General features: G+C 37.4%; 1 protein-coding gene across 4 annotated transcripts in view; it reads right to left on the bottom strand.

Annotated features, from left to right (window-relative positions):
- VTI1A (vesicle transport through interaction with t-SNAREs 1A) overlaps window positions 1–14,604 on the bottom strand; it is a 279,149-nt gene that overhangs the window by 258,942 nt on the left and 5,603 nt on the right. For all 4 annotated transcript variants that reach the window (XM_068398332.1, XM_068398334.1, XM_068398333.1 and 1 more), the window contains exons 2-3: window positions 11,985–12,043; window positions 6,764–6,874 (exon numbers count right to left, since the gene is read on the bottom strand). In XM_068398332.1, coding sequence (XP_068254433.1) covers window positions 6,764–6,874; window positions 11,985–12,043 — 170 coding nt within the window. The remainder of the gene's footprint in view (window positions 1–6,763; window positions 6,875–11,984; window positions 12,044–14,604) is intronic.

Raw genomic sequence — 14,604 nt, 5'->3', positions numbered from 1 at the left:
TCATTCCTACATGTTAACAGATGAGCAACATCTCTGCAGAGAAACACACAGAATTTCCTATGAGTATCAAGATGAAGTCAGCTGAGAGAAGAATCTAGTTAAAGAATTAATTTTATTTACATTAAAAACTTGCTGCTTGGTTGCCCTTACCCAGTATATTATCTCCTCACGCATTGTGTTATGAGATGCATCTTACTGGTCAAACATGGGAGGATTCTTTGTAAGCAATACCTACAGAATCATAAAACCCAGGAGGTAAGGTGTGCTTCACTGGTCTGGCCTCTCAGAAATCTCATTTGAGATGACCATAACCCTTTAGGTTAATTACAAATTAAGCATGTTAACTTCTATCTTTCACACTTTCCTCTAAGGAAAGAAAAGCATGTCATCACCAGTAAATTCCATGGTGAAATAAATTTTCTTCCTTCTCCATACTTCCACACAAAACTATAAAAAAAATTCTTAAGCTGTAAATAAATTAGGGCAAGTTTTCTATAGGGGATCTAAGTTATACCACCTCTTAATCCTTCATCAAAAACTCAGTTTAGGCCTTGAATATTACAAAAAAAAAAACAAAAACAAAAACAACAACAACAAAAAAAACCAACCCCCCCCCAAAAAAACAAAACAAAAAAACCAAAAACATTCTTTCCTGTATCACTTTTTCCCCATTTAAAATAGCAGTATTACAAAGAAAGTCATTGCGAAATGTTAAATGCCTCCACCTTCTTCCACCACAAACCCGCCAAGGTGTGGGTACAAGTAAAAACAAACTGAGGACAATGTGGAATTTGCCTCTATAGAAAAGCTGTTGGCCTAATGTTCAGCAGCAGCCAAGCAGACAAATTTCATATCAGAAATTATTAGAAAGGGAACAGAGGAAAGAAAAAAAAACAAACCACCCAGTGCCTCTGTATAGTGCAGTTTGAGTACAGTGTAGAGGATCGATTACCTATCCCAAGAAGGCGACATTATCTGTAAAAATGGCACAGTGAAGGAACTTTGGTTCACAAAATGCTTTCTCAAAATTTGATTGTCAAAGTACACGGTCAGATATTTCAAATTCTTTCTTCCAAAACTTAAATTAGTCCAGCCTTGTGTGCATTAAAACAAATCCTCCACAGCCCTGTTCAAAAGGTTTACTACTCACATAGCGAAAACTAATCTGATTTCAGAAGTTTCAAATTTGTCAACAAGATCAGGTTTTCACTACAGCCACATGTGCCTGCCCGTGCTGGGTGCACACACAGACATAACGTGTATACAGGGTGGGTTCCCTGTTTTTAATAACGTCATTGGGATACAACTATAAATATACACACATCTGTCCCACACACAGTTTATGATTTTGTAACTATAAAGCAATAAGGCTTTGCTTTATAAATCAAAATAATCCAGCAGCAGCAGTTAAGTCTCTAAACTTTTAGCTCAAACTGGAAAGCTAGGGAAGACACTGGCCATAAAGGTACAGGCCACTAACTTGTCATTTGACAAATGTTGGTCATTATGCTTATAGCCATATGAATATTTGTCTGAGTAGGTGACTGAACCTGAAATAAGGGTAGCAGTATTTGAAAAAAGCAGCCAGAATATAACTGACACAGCTGTAGCAAGTTGTTCAGGTGAGTTTCTGGACTCAGGTGGTACTTCAGAGTCACACAAAAGAGCTAACTTTATCACATGAAATTCCATTGCTTATCTCCTTAAATGTTTTTAAAGCTGAACAGTAGCTGCCATTTTAACAGTTATCTTAAACAGAACTTGCAGGAGGTATGAAACGTGAATACATAACTTCACTATTGACTGAAGCTATTGTTAAATGCCAAAATGTTTAAATATTTAATCAAGTTTTGTATAAGGTATTTGTCTATATATATCTATGGCTTCTCGCCCTCCTTTTTTTTTACATTTTTAGGTTGAAGGTCAGAATAACCAAAATCAGCACCAATTCTAAGTCTTCAAAAGGAACGACTACTGTCTCTTGGATTGATAACAAATGCTACCTGTAAAATTTGGCTCTGTGCTGCCATAACAGAATAGGAACAGTTCCTGTGCCTCCTCCTTTATTTGATGTCTATTTTTCTTGTTGACTATACCCATCCCACTTTCAGCACTGACTGCATAGTACTCATTTTTGTAACAGGAATATTGCTGTGTAATATGGTCTTATTGGATTTTTATATTTCCCCATGTATTTGAGTGCCTCATACTTCAGCTATAAGCTTTTCAGGAAAATGCCCACCTTTTTTTTTTTTTTTTTTCATGGTGCCCTGACATTGACCCAGTACGTGGAACGCTTGCGGTGAATACAAATGCTAGCAGATAACCACACAACTGCTAAGTTTATATAGTTACAGATTCACACTAACTGGGATAGATTCACATCAAAGTATGTTTATAAAATCTGAAAAACCTTTCACCACTGCCTATCCTCACTGTTTAAAGATCACTGGCTATTTTCAGGTAGCAATTAACAAAAAATGCTTTATTTGAAAAAATAAATAATACCTATAGTCTATGTATTTAAAAAACTACAATAAAATAGAAAGGTTTTTTTGCATTCAGAACGTACTTCATGCAGGCAGTCACCATGGACATTCTACATCTGAAACAGTCGAAAACAAAATATTTACAAGCTTAAACCACATAATGGTGCATTGGTAGGTGCAGGAAAAAAAAAAAAACGGCTCATAGAAGATTGTTTTAAACTTCAGGAACTCTTTAGTAGGTGGTCCCAAGACCTTAATCAACTCTGAAAGCACAAGGACGTGGTCTGCAACTCCACTTCGGGCCACAAGATAGAGCCATTACCACAGTCTTTGCAACCCAGCGAGGCTGGTCCGTGCAGGAGCCCCAGAGCCACCCCAGGTTGGGGACTACAGCTTTCGAGACCCGACAGGAACAAAACCCCGCTATAAAAATGCGTTACTGATATATACTATTGAAAATAAGATCGTAAAGCCAAGATTTACATCTGCAAGTTAAAAAAGACAACATAAGGTTTAACAAACAGTTTTTTTCTGTTCTGACATGTTTATCACGCACAGCAAGCAAGCCTGAAGCGTAGCCTTTTGAGGTGTATACAGCTTTTTTTGCTAAGAAGTATCACTTTATGCTTGCCCTATTCTTATATTTCTCTCCAGGCATCTGGTCCCCATGGAAGACTGCACAGCACTAAGGCAAGCATCAGAAACCACCGCTGACTTAAGTTGAGAAGTAATGTTTGCTTTGTTAATTTACCCCATCCATATTCACAGTGCTATGCTATTTGAGGACTTCTAATGACAAAATTGAGCTATTCTTTTTTTCATTTCCACTGCTGCTCTACAAGAGGGAAGGCCAAGATGGAACAAGGTGGCTTTTTCTCCTCAGATATGATTTAATGCAATTAGTGAGTTACCAACTACCCATGTGCGATACAGTGCATGGGGTAGATGTCAATGCCTCCACACACGCCTCTGGATTGCAGAACACTGATAAGTAACTGTGGGCATGACTCAAGACAACAAGCCTTAGCAATGAGGGGAAAAAAATCTCCTATTTGCAACTTGTTCCTATGAACAAGCCATGTTTGGAGTAACTTTTCAAAGCACAGCTCAACTAAGCTCAAATCTGTATTTTTCAAATTATACTTCTGGCATAGTAAAGTGCATAGAAAAAAACCACTAAATATTCATTAAGATGCCACAGTGCGTAGTAAATAATATCAAAGTGATGGTCCAGTGTTTTGCCATTTTTACACATACTGCCCAAGATCAAATAAACTCACAAATTAGATATTACATGTCACAAATAAACCCTAATGTTGTTCATCCTTGGGGACAGCCCACATACTTCACATTTCCTTCACCTAACTTTTAAATATGTTGCTGTGCTGCTTTTTTCCATAACTGCTTGGGTGAGGGCAAATTTTCAAAATGCTTAAGGCATGCAAAGAACCACAAGATCAAAACTCATGTTTCATTATGATGAATATAAAAGAAAACTACCAGTCCCAGTTCTGCGTTCATTCCACATTTGAAATATAGAACTTAGTGAAAAAGACTATATACTGAGATATATATTTTTTCAATTCATTTCACAGAGGTTATTTCTTTAACATGAAACACACACTTCAAGATGATTGAGAAATCTCTCCTCAGTGAATAAGCTGCTTCACACAGGAAGAAAGGCCAAGCCAAATACAGTGGGATCCAACTGAGAGTCCAACTCTGTTTATAAAGAATAACACATAACCTTGTAAGCTCACATTGGTATGCCTTTTAGAAGAGCCAAGAACTTTAAGCAGCAGACCTATAAGCTGATCCTAACCTAAAATTGCCAGTATCACTCCCAGTTAAGAATTTCCCTTCATCTATAAAAGTGAATTCATTTTAAAAGTACTTAGATCTGCTTTCCCTAAAAGCCTGTGTCTCCATCTAGCCTGCAGCCAGAGCTAAAAAATAACCAATTGTTCTATCACCTAACCTCCCCAACCGAGAAAGAGAATTGGGAAAAGGAAGGAGACTCATGGGTTGAAATTTAAACAGATTTAATAAAATAAGAAAACCAATATCAATATTAATACAAAAGATACAAAATTATACTTAGCTCATAGAGTGGTGGCAAGTCCCTCCAGAAAGAGTAACCATTGAGAGGGAGGAGGAGAAAGAGGAGAGCAGAACAAAGACCCCCCCCATCCCCAGCAGCTTTCTCATTTATAGTGAACCTGACATTAATATTACAGAATACACCTGTGGGCCAGCCTGGGGCAGCTGCCCTGGCTTTCACTGCTAATGGCCTTGATCACCATACCACAGCTGCCCAAAAACTAAAACAAAATGTAACAGAAAAGTGATTCTATAAATTTTATCCCCACAAAACCAGGACAGCCTGCTCAAGGTCTTACACAAACTCTACATACTTTGCTTACAATCAAACAGATCACAGCTCATTCAGGACAATATTCAGGCAGAACATTCAAAAGCACTTGCATTTCAGCAAATACTTTCAACTTCCTACCTTCAGCGGCCCTGCAGCTTATAGAGTCAAAATAACATTTCCTTTCCTTCCTCCTCTTCCCCCTCTTTGAACTCACAACTGAATCATTTTGTTATATAGTTTCCAACAAGTTGCTACTGGCTGAAGAATAGATTCTCAAACCCTCACATACAAACTCAGAAAAATGTTAGTACTTAGAAACTGGAATTATATAGGGAATTTAGTTGTAACAACACTATTTTCTATAGAACTGAGATTTTTCCAAGCACAGCTGTTGTTTTCTTTCAGCACTCTGCTCCGTCCTTCACTCCACTTTCTTTCCTTGGTCTTCTGCTGAATGCCATCCTTGGGTTTTTGGCTGTTGTTTTTTTCCCATTATTACGATCTCTTTCTTCCTCTTCCTCAGGTTGTTTTTGCTACTTTGGTCTGAGCACAAGCTCAGGTTCTTTTGATCGCGTAACTCCTAGTGCTCTGATGCACTTCTTCCACACATGCTCATTTCTTCTTTTCCATAAAGAGTGTCCAGCTCTGAACTTTCCCATTCCCTATTGCCTGGGAATACGGAAGTACCAATTCACCGCTTCTGCCTACATAGAGAAATAGACTAGCAAAAAATTTATGCTGACAGCAAATTCTCCCACATCTGAGAAGGTAAACAGCATTCACTGCTGCTTCAGAAACTGCTGTCTCTTGGAACCCACTGTTTAAGGCAGTAGGGCCTGGGGAACGGCATGAGATTGTTTCAAAATTTTGATGCAAGTCTTTTCATCCTAGCATTCCTCAAACTTTACAGAATTGCAACCATCTAACTACTACATTTTTTTTGCAACTCCTCAACTTGGCAGAAGCACAGATGAGTGACAGTCAGCTGGATTTTCTGGCTGCAGGTATAAACATTGACTCCTCCCCCCTGCCACCCAAAGGAATAAACTGCTACCAGCAACCCAAGAAAATTCACAGTTCTCCAGTGAATGGAAAATACTGCCAACAGTTATTTCTTTCTCCCTACCCTGGAGGAACTGAGCTGCTGCCAATTAACATAGCATTTTCCTACACTTTGCGATCCCTTTGAACTTTTTCAGGATTTTAGGGGAAACAGTTTTGTCTCTATGTAAATCTATTCTTTGCAAAGCCTAGTCACAAAAGAGAACTGATAACAGTAGCAGAAGTCCCTAGACAAGGGAATCTTATTAGTTTGCATCCATTACTTAAAAATATGTAGTATTTATAAGCAATTTGTACAAAAGCCAAGAAGAATCTAAAGTGCAATGGAAAAGAAATCACAGAGACTAAGAAATGAAGTGCACATGAGAAACTATATTCAAAAATTCCATGGATTGGAGATTATATTGCTTTTCATGTTAGTGCCCACATTACTACAAGCTGTCTTAAACAAATCATTATTTTCCACTCGGAGAACACTTACATTATAGTTTAAGTATTAATTATGATGTTCTATAGTCATTCCTTGAGAAATAGGATTAAAAGCTGACTATTTTGCCTACAGCACGGACACTCATGATGTTTAATGGCACAGAAGCAAATCAGATCCAGTGCAAAAGGACAGAAGGTTAACAACTCGAATATTGGTGTGAGACTGCCACAAAAAGAAAAGCTTCTCTTCCCTAGTTTAGTTTTCATCTGTTCATAAATACAGCAAGACACGTGCAGAACTTGTCTCTCACACTAGTCAAAAATACCCCTCAGTTGCCTGAATAGCTGCATTATTATATTAAAAAAATTTTCATAGATGCTTTCTTTATGTAATATGTTAAAAACTCACAAAATCAGCTTCAAGTTTTCCCATTTCTTGTTTGTAGCTTCTCATTCGACTGCTATACATTCCTCGGCTTTGAGGTGGGATCTCTCGAACTTCAAGTTCCATCTGCTCAAGCTAGCAAGTAAAAATAAAGAAGATACATGTAAATCAAAAAGGTAACTAAAGCAAGGATGAATTTACCTAAATTGTTCACAAATACTAAGAAATATTCCTTCTTTATCAAGACGGATGTTGTTTATTCTGCAATATATAAACAATTTATCAAAATCTTCACACAGTCTTAAGTCAGCAAACAAGTGACAAAATTAATATTATTAACACTTAGAAGGAATTATTCTATTCAAACACTTCTGGATTTCAAATCCAAATGTGATCAATACATTTTATTACAAAAAAATAAAAAATAGTAAAACTAGGTTAAGTAAGTTCCTGCAAATGAGGATAGTTCAGAAGAAAACCTACATCTATCTAGTTGTGTGGTTTTGGAAACCCTTGGCTGAAAAAGGTATTTTATTTATTTTTATACACACACACACATGTGTATATATATCTACACACATACACATGTATATATATACACACACGTTTAAAGTTTTATTTACCACCAGTCTCTATGTTTAATAAAATAATTCTTGTTCTTTTAAATACTGCTTACTCAGCAGAATCACAAAGCCTGAAGTGACTGCCTAAATCTACATCCCAACTCTGTATCTAGGTTTATTAAACAGCTAAATTTTGGGGTTTAATGACAACACTATTCAAGAAGAATGCATTGAAACATCAGAGAGAACATATCTTTCAAAAGTTTTTTTATTTATTCTTGCCACATAGAATACTAAGGGGTCTGAAACACAAGCATATTGCACAGAGGTACAGAAAATCAAAAGGAGTTACAAACCAGGCCTGAGCTGCCTGCTAATTACCTGCCCACTGGGTCACAGAGCCTCCTCTACATGGTGCCGTCTGTTCAAGAATTCTGTTTTGCACAGCTGAAGAATCCCTTACCTGTCTTTTAAAATCTTTCCAACTTACTCTAAAAAGATAAAAGAATACCTCTCCTTGGTTGCTGTAGGCCCCTGAAACAATATTTACTCACCTCCTACTGATCTCAGTTGAGCAATAGGGCATTGGAACAGAAGTGCCTTTCAATTAGGGTTCCAAGCTACAGGTTACAGGTCTTCACAAGGGACAGTTATAGTTTATTTCTATGTAATTGCTTACTTAGACTTCGAAATTTCATCCTCATATCATAAGAAAACCATCTGAATTTAATCAATGGAATTACCAGATATTCAAAAGTCATTCTGCCTGATCTATTCTGATTATACAAAATGATATTCAATAATAAACTGTAAAGTAGACTTTAATTAAATAGTCAGTAATGAATTGAAACATACAAAGCAATGTCTAATTCTACCCAGATCTTTGGCTCAGGCTTAACTTTCCAAAGGGGTATTATAAATTAAACTGATAGCCAGAGTTAATGGCTTATTTCTTATCAATTTCATCTCATTGTATTTGATCTCAAATGTTCTATAAACATAGAAAACATTCCTCTCATATATATATACATATATAATTATATGTGCAAGGTCGGGATATTTTAATGAAGTCTCAATTCTTATCTATTACATACAAATGAAACCATCTCCCAGTGAATATAGAAATTGCAGCAAGGATCAGACCCCAGTTCATGAAACCCAAATGTTCATTCTAAAGAGTCAGTATCAGAGAATGTAAAGTCCAAGGAACAATGATAAAGCATGCATATTTAGCCTCATCAACCTTTAACACCTTTTTTTTTTGTCATCATGAGATCCAACAGTTACATTTTGTGGCTGGGCTGATGAATTTCCATGCAAAGTCATGCAGAAGACAGTGGTCCAAGCAGGTGGGAACCTAAATGCAACCTAATTTCATCCATCTTCACTTTCAGGCCTCATATTACTGGTCACAAAATTGTATTTTTCATATACAAACAAGAACAGAGCTAAATTCTACTAAAAGCTAAAAAGAACCCGGCACTTAAATCTCAAAACATCTGTAGAAGCTCAAGTTTTCTTCAGAAAACCTAAAAGCTCAGACTTCTCTTATTACCTATGCTCAAACTTGCCACCAGTGTGGTGAAGCTGAGTGTTTTGGTACTTAACTCATGTCCAAGTTAACAAACCAGGCCACATCCTTATGGCTCCTCAGGAGTTTAACCTAGTAGGTTTGCTTCTAACACCACCCAGCATACTCCCAGCACTGAATAAAGCAGAGCTGGTATTTCCACTCAAAAATACAACAAAGTAAGGTAGCACTGCTGATCTTGTCCATTGAGACCCCAAAATAAGTCTCCCCTTCCCACAGGAACTTTTCCACATGAAATTGCTCTGGACAGTTGCTAGTATTTTATGAAACTTGTAAGCTTCGCTATTTTATTCTGATTCTAAAGTCCTGAACTAAAAATAGAGATCTATACTAAAAAAAAGTGTCTAAATAAGAACAACCTGGCATTTGCAACACTAAATTTTTGTGCATTATTAAAAAGCCGAGTGTCTACATAAGAATAACCTAGCATTTGCAACACAATTTTGTGATGTGTCCCTCATAAAACATAAAGGCAAACAATAAACAGACAGTTTTGTCTTCTTGAAAGTAGAACTCCACTCAGAAATGCTAATTCCAGCTCCTCTAGCACATGCTAGATTGTATACTCAAAGGATTTCCCTAAGGTTATCACAACATTCACCTTTCTTAAAAACCTGGTAAAAATAACATTCAGATATTCCACACAGGATGTAGAATGATAGGATTTCTCTCCAGAGATCTCTTACTCAACGGCTCTGGCTTGAAAAGGCAGTCTGAGAGACTGAAAGTTTTGGTGTCAGTTCTGCACATAGATCAAATCAATTACACCAGTGATTTTACCCAAACAAAGCAGACAGTGTTTTAAAACAATCAATGGTTAGGCAGTGTAAATAACTTGTCTCTACAATAATATTTATTATACAGAAGAGTGTTATCTCCTAGCCAAGTAAGAAATAAAACAAAATCAGCTAAACACAGCTTTGACTACTCAAGACAATGAAGCAAACCAATGCATGAAAACTAGCAGTAGCAAGGAATTAGGTTTATTTTGATTTTCTACTGTAGCCTTCAGTTTAAAAGAGGATCTTTTTAATCAGTTATTAGCAGGCTTGTTCAAATCAATTTTTAAACCCAAGCCTTGACACTAACCACAAACACATTAGGTAATTGCTTAAAGCCAACAATTGAATTAAGCACCTGTCCAGCAGCATTAGCAACAAGATCTCAAACAAAAGCGTGAAAGAAAAGCCAGTACATTAAATGAAGATCATCATTACGACAGAAGTAGAGATACAGGATTTACTTTTTAATCTTATAATAAATACAAATTTAGATGATCTTTTTCTGACATAAGGAGAGAAGTAATGAGCCATTAACCTAATTTCTACTGCTTTCAATCTTACCTTGAGTAGAAAACCAATCAGACCACTGTCTCTGTTTAGCCTGCACCCAGGGCTAAACAATAACCAGTTGTTCTATCACCCAAGACCCTTCCCCAGCTGAGAAAGGGAATTGGGAAGAGGAGAGAGACTTGTGGGTTGAAATTTAAACAGATTTAATAAAATAAGAAACCCAACGTCAATACTAATACAAAAGATACAAAGTTATACTTTGCTCATGGAGTGGTGGCATGTTTATCCACAGATAGTAACCATTGAGGAGGAAGAAGAGAGCAGAGCAAAGAACCCCCCCACCCCCAGCAGCTTTCCCATTTATAGTGACCATGACGTTAATGTTATAGAATCCACCTGTGGGCCAGCCTGGGGCAGATGCCCTGGATTTAACTGCTAATGGCCTTGATCACCATCCCACAGCTGGCCACAAACTGAAACAAAATGTAACAGAAACTTGTTTCTATAAATCTTATCCCTGCAAAACCAGGACACCACCTATGCTACAATTTCCCTGTACTGTTACGCTTTTTTGCCATGTGAAGTTGTAGCAAAAAAGAGATGAAAAACATTTCTAGATTTTTACTTACTTTCAGCTGTTTGAATATGAAAATACCCAAAAGGCCTTAATATATCTTCAGAACATCCTCATGAGATGGGACAGTAATTTTACCATGTTTCTCACTGAGAATATCAAATCAGAGAGGTTAGGTGCCTTGCCATCCTCATTGGGTAAACCTGCAGGGAGTCATGCCAAGATCCAGCTTTCCTGGATGCTATTCCAATGCTCTGGTCTACAAGACTAATTCAATTCTTAAACCAAAAGCACCAGGTATGTCAACAAACACTCTAGAGACCTTTTTCTTCCTATGCCCCTTTAAAAATTGAATTTCAATATTACTGTTTAGTTAGTAACCAAATCATTGATTCAAGTTGCTCAATTATAAGAACTTTCAGGCTAGAAGAACTAATTTCCTTTCCCGGTCCTAACAGTCAGATTACATTTCTGACACTAGATAGACCAAACTCATTTGCAAGCAATAAACAAAAGCAACTTCAGGCAAGGAACTATTGGCCATGTGTGAAAAAGTCCGTCTCAATTGTCACCAACACTTTTGCTCAGTTACTCCACATCTACAAAACTTCACTTTTACATTCCATCCAGATGGAGGAGATGACAGGCTGTAATGGGAACAAAATAAAAAAAAAGGCCACAGTTGTTTAACACATACTGCTTTCTTCTGTCAGTGTGGACCACCAGCTAATGCTTGGTTAACATATATACTCTTCTTGGATCAGTAACCCACACTACCATAGCCCCCTTGGCCCCAAACAACTGGGGCCTCATTTGCTAAAAGAGAAAAAAGGATCTACTCTTCTACAAGACAATCAGACAGATTACATCAAGTAGATGTATGGGTCCTACAAGAAAAAAAAAAAACAAACAGTCCAGGTGTGTCAATATTTAATTCAATTCCTAAAGTAAAAGACCTAATCCACAACTCAAAGCCTATAGCAGCCTGTAATAGCTTACAGCAATAATGCAAACCTTAAATCCCTTAACACAAGATTAACAAAGGATACACTCCTCTTGGGTCTTTCACATCCTCAAATGAAAACTATTTCAAAAATATTATTTCATTTTCTAACATATTATTGTTAAGTATTTTTAGGTTATCATATGTGTTAAATGTTACCACTAATGATCCTATTATTTTCCCTAGGAATTTGCAGTTGACATATGAAAAGCCAAAACGTACCAGTTCCCTTGCTTCTTCGAGCTGTTTCTCAACATTTGCAACCATCTGCTGCTTCTCATCTGAAATAGAATTGTGAAAATACCAATATAATTGTGCTCTTGCCATGAAACAAAAACATACCATTTCAAAAGCTTATATGTATCAGTTAAAACTGACTCAAGAGATTTATTCAGTGTGACATCATCACGCACTGTGATATCCATATTAGCAATGTTAAAAAACAAAAAAGGAGACTGGAGAATCCTTGAAGTCTTCTGCTTTGTTATGCAGCATTTGCTAGTTAGGAAAGCAGTTACAGCTGCTCCGGGTGTATGAGTTATGCCTCAGCAGGCACTGGCTGGGTGTGTACAAATGCATGAGAAGGCACATACCTACACCAAATAGAAAAAAAATCATGGTTTAAGAACAAAGGCTTATCCTATTTATTTGCAAAATATGAGATGCACAAAACCAAGCATCCCACTTATAATGAATTCAGGTATAAAAGAAAAATGAGGTTTCTATTCCCCTGCTTCTATGCTGGGTCTAGAACTGTTTCTTTTGCTTCAACAGAAACAAAATGAAATGCCATGGGAACTACAAGAAAACCACTGTCTTCTAGAAGCAGTAAAAATGTAATTAGTAATAAAAGATGAAATCAAAAAAATAAAATCAGTTATATGCCATATGTAGCAACTATCATCTGTCAGGTTCCCCAGCAAGTCTATATCCCAGCTATAGAGAGCATGTCTGACTTTCCACCTGCCTCTAACCATGCATTCTCAGGCAGAGAATCCAATATGAACTGAGAACTGAGATTCAGTGTCACATCTGCCAAACATTCCAATTGTTTTCCCTTGGTTTGTTACAGCATGAAAGGGGCCTTTCTAAGGAATACTCAGTCACTGGATAATAAAAAGTCCCCACATTGCTTAATTACTGTGGGCATTCAGGGGCTTCAATACCATCATTTGCACTGCCATTTGCACCACCTCATGCCCCTCTCATGACCACATTTTCCATCCTTCAGACTGTAAATCCACCCATTGTCTCAATGAAGTTAACAACAAAACTCTGAACATACAAGCCTTTACACCAGTTTGTTTGAAACCAAGGGCATCATGAGACATCATGTGAATTGCACAAAAGTATCTCCAGTCATTGGTCCCCAGACATCATGATGGATAAGTCTACGTTGGCACAAGAGACTTTATTGTGTATCTTTAGACTTCACGATTTTCTTTTTTAGCCCAAATTCCTTTGCTTCTCTTCCACATGGTCTCTTTGTATCCTAGAATCGACACACGAAAGACCAAAAGGGACTATCTGATTATCTCCTTCGATCCTCTGCATGCCACAAGCCATTGAATTTCAAGTGGGGCCCCCTTTATTAAATATATATAATTTAGCTTCTCACAGGCTGAAATGCTTTATATCTGAGCAAACTTAGTGCCATCGGCAGGAATCATGGGAGGCTGAGGTAGCAACGAAAACCAGAATTTCTGCCATATAAAGTAAAACGTGCCCTTAAAACAACCTTTCTTAAAAGCAACAGAACCACTTCTGAAAGGACTGTATTGCCACAGAGTTTTTGGTGAAGCATCCCTGGCGTAACCAAGTCATGTTTCAGCTGAGCCCTCCCACTGCTGTTCCACAGTACCCTGCATTATATTTGCATGGGCCTATCCATCTGTCTTCTCATTTACCTAAGGTACTCTACACCATCATTTAAGGACACGTGAACATCATGATCTGTCCTTCAGTTACAGATTGGAGCTCTGCCTGCAGAGAGGATCAGGTTCAGGATCATCTTTCCACCTTTAAGATAATGCAGAGATCTCTGCAAATAACCAGCTATGCAAGGACTAGAAAAGCTGTGTTCTGAGGATACAACAGTATGTTTGGCAAAACATAGCTAGAATAAAATCTTGAAGAACACTGAAGCCCTCTGAGTAAAGGGAACTCTGCCAGTGACACAAGTGAGAAGTCAGAGCTCATCTCTAAATCCTCCCAAAGAGATTACCTTCTTATACTTGAAAGAGGCCCAGAATTTCATCAAGTGATCCTCTCTACAAAGTTAAAGCCATGGAAAAATAGCATCTTTCCTGCAAATCTGGAATTTACACTGCCACATCTGGTGGATTCTAGTACAGCAGCAGATGTAGGAAATGCTCATTTCTGTGCAGCACTTCTAATTCTTTGCTAGCAACGTCTTTCTTTAATTCCCCACCAGGTTCTCATGATGGCACCCAAGCCAGAAAACATTAAGTCATTTATCTTCCTAACATAACAAAACCCAAAAGAAAAGAGAATCTGCCACTTGTTTGCCCGTGCATTTCAATTCTCCTACCCAACATCCCAAAACACCGCTGTTCTTCCCTTCATTTGGAAGCATGCAAGATGATGACGGACGAAAGGAAAAACAATATAAGATATAAAATACACAATACCATTTTATTGAAGCTGAAATAAAATTTAAAAATATAGCAGCAGAAAATAAACGTACTATAGCAATTTCAGTATTTCCCTGAGTTTTACTGGATTACAATTTCCATCACATTAAGTAACCCGAAATTTAAGGATATAAATTTGGGGTCTTGGGGAGGATATTTCATGCTGTACAAATTCTGTGTGAACTTGT

Source organism: Nyctibius grandis, chromosome 4, assembly GCF_013368605.1.
Source record: "Nyctibius grandis isolate bNycGra1 chromosome 4, bNycGra1.pri, whole genome shotgun sequence".
Classification (NCBI taxonomy): Eukaryota; Metazoa; Chordata; class Aves; order Nyctibiiformes; family Nyctibiidae; genus Nyctibius; species Nyctibius grandis.
This window is presented reverse-complemented; position numbering and strand designations above follow the sequence as displayed.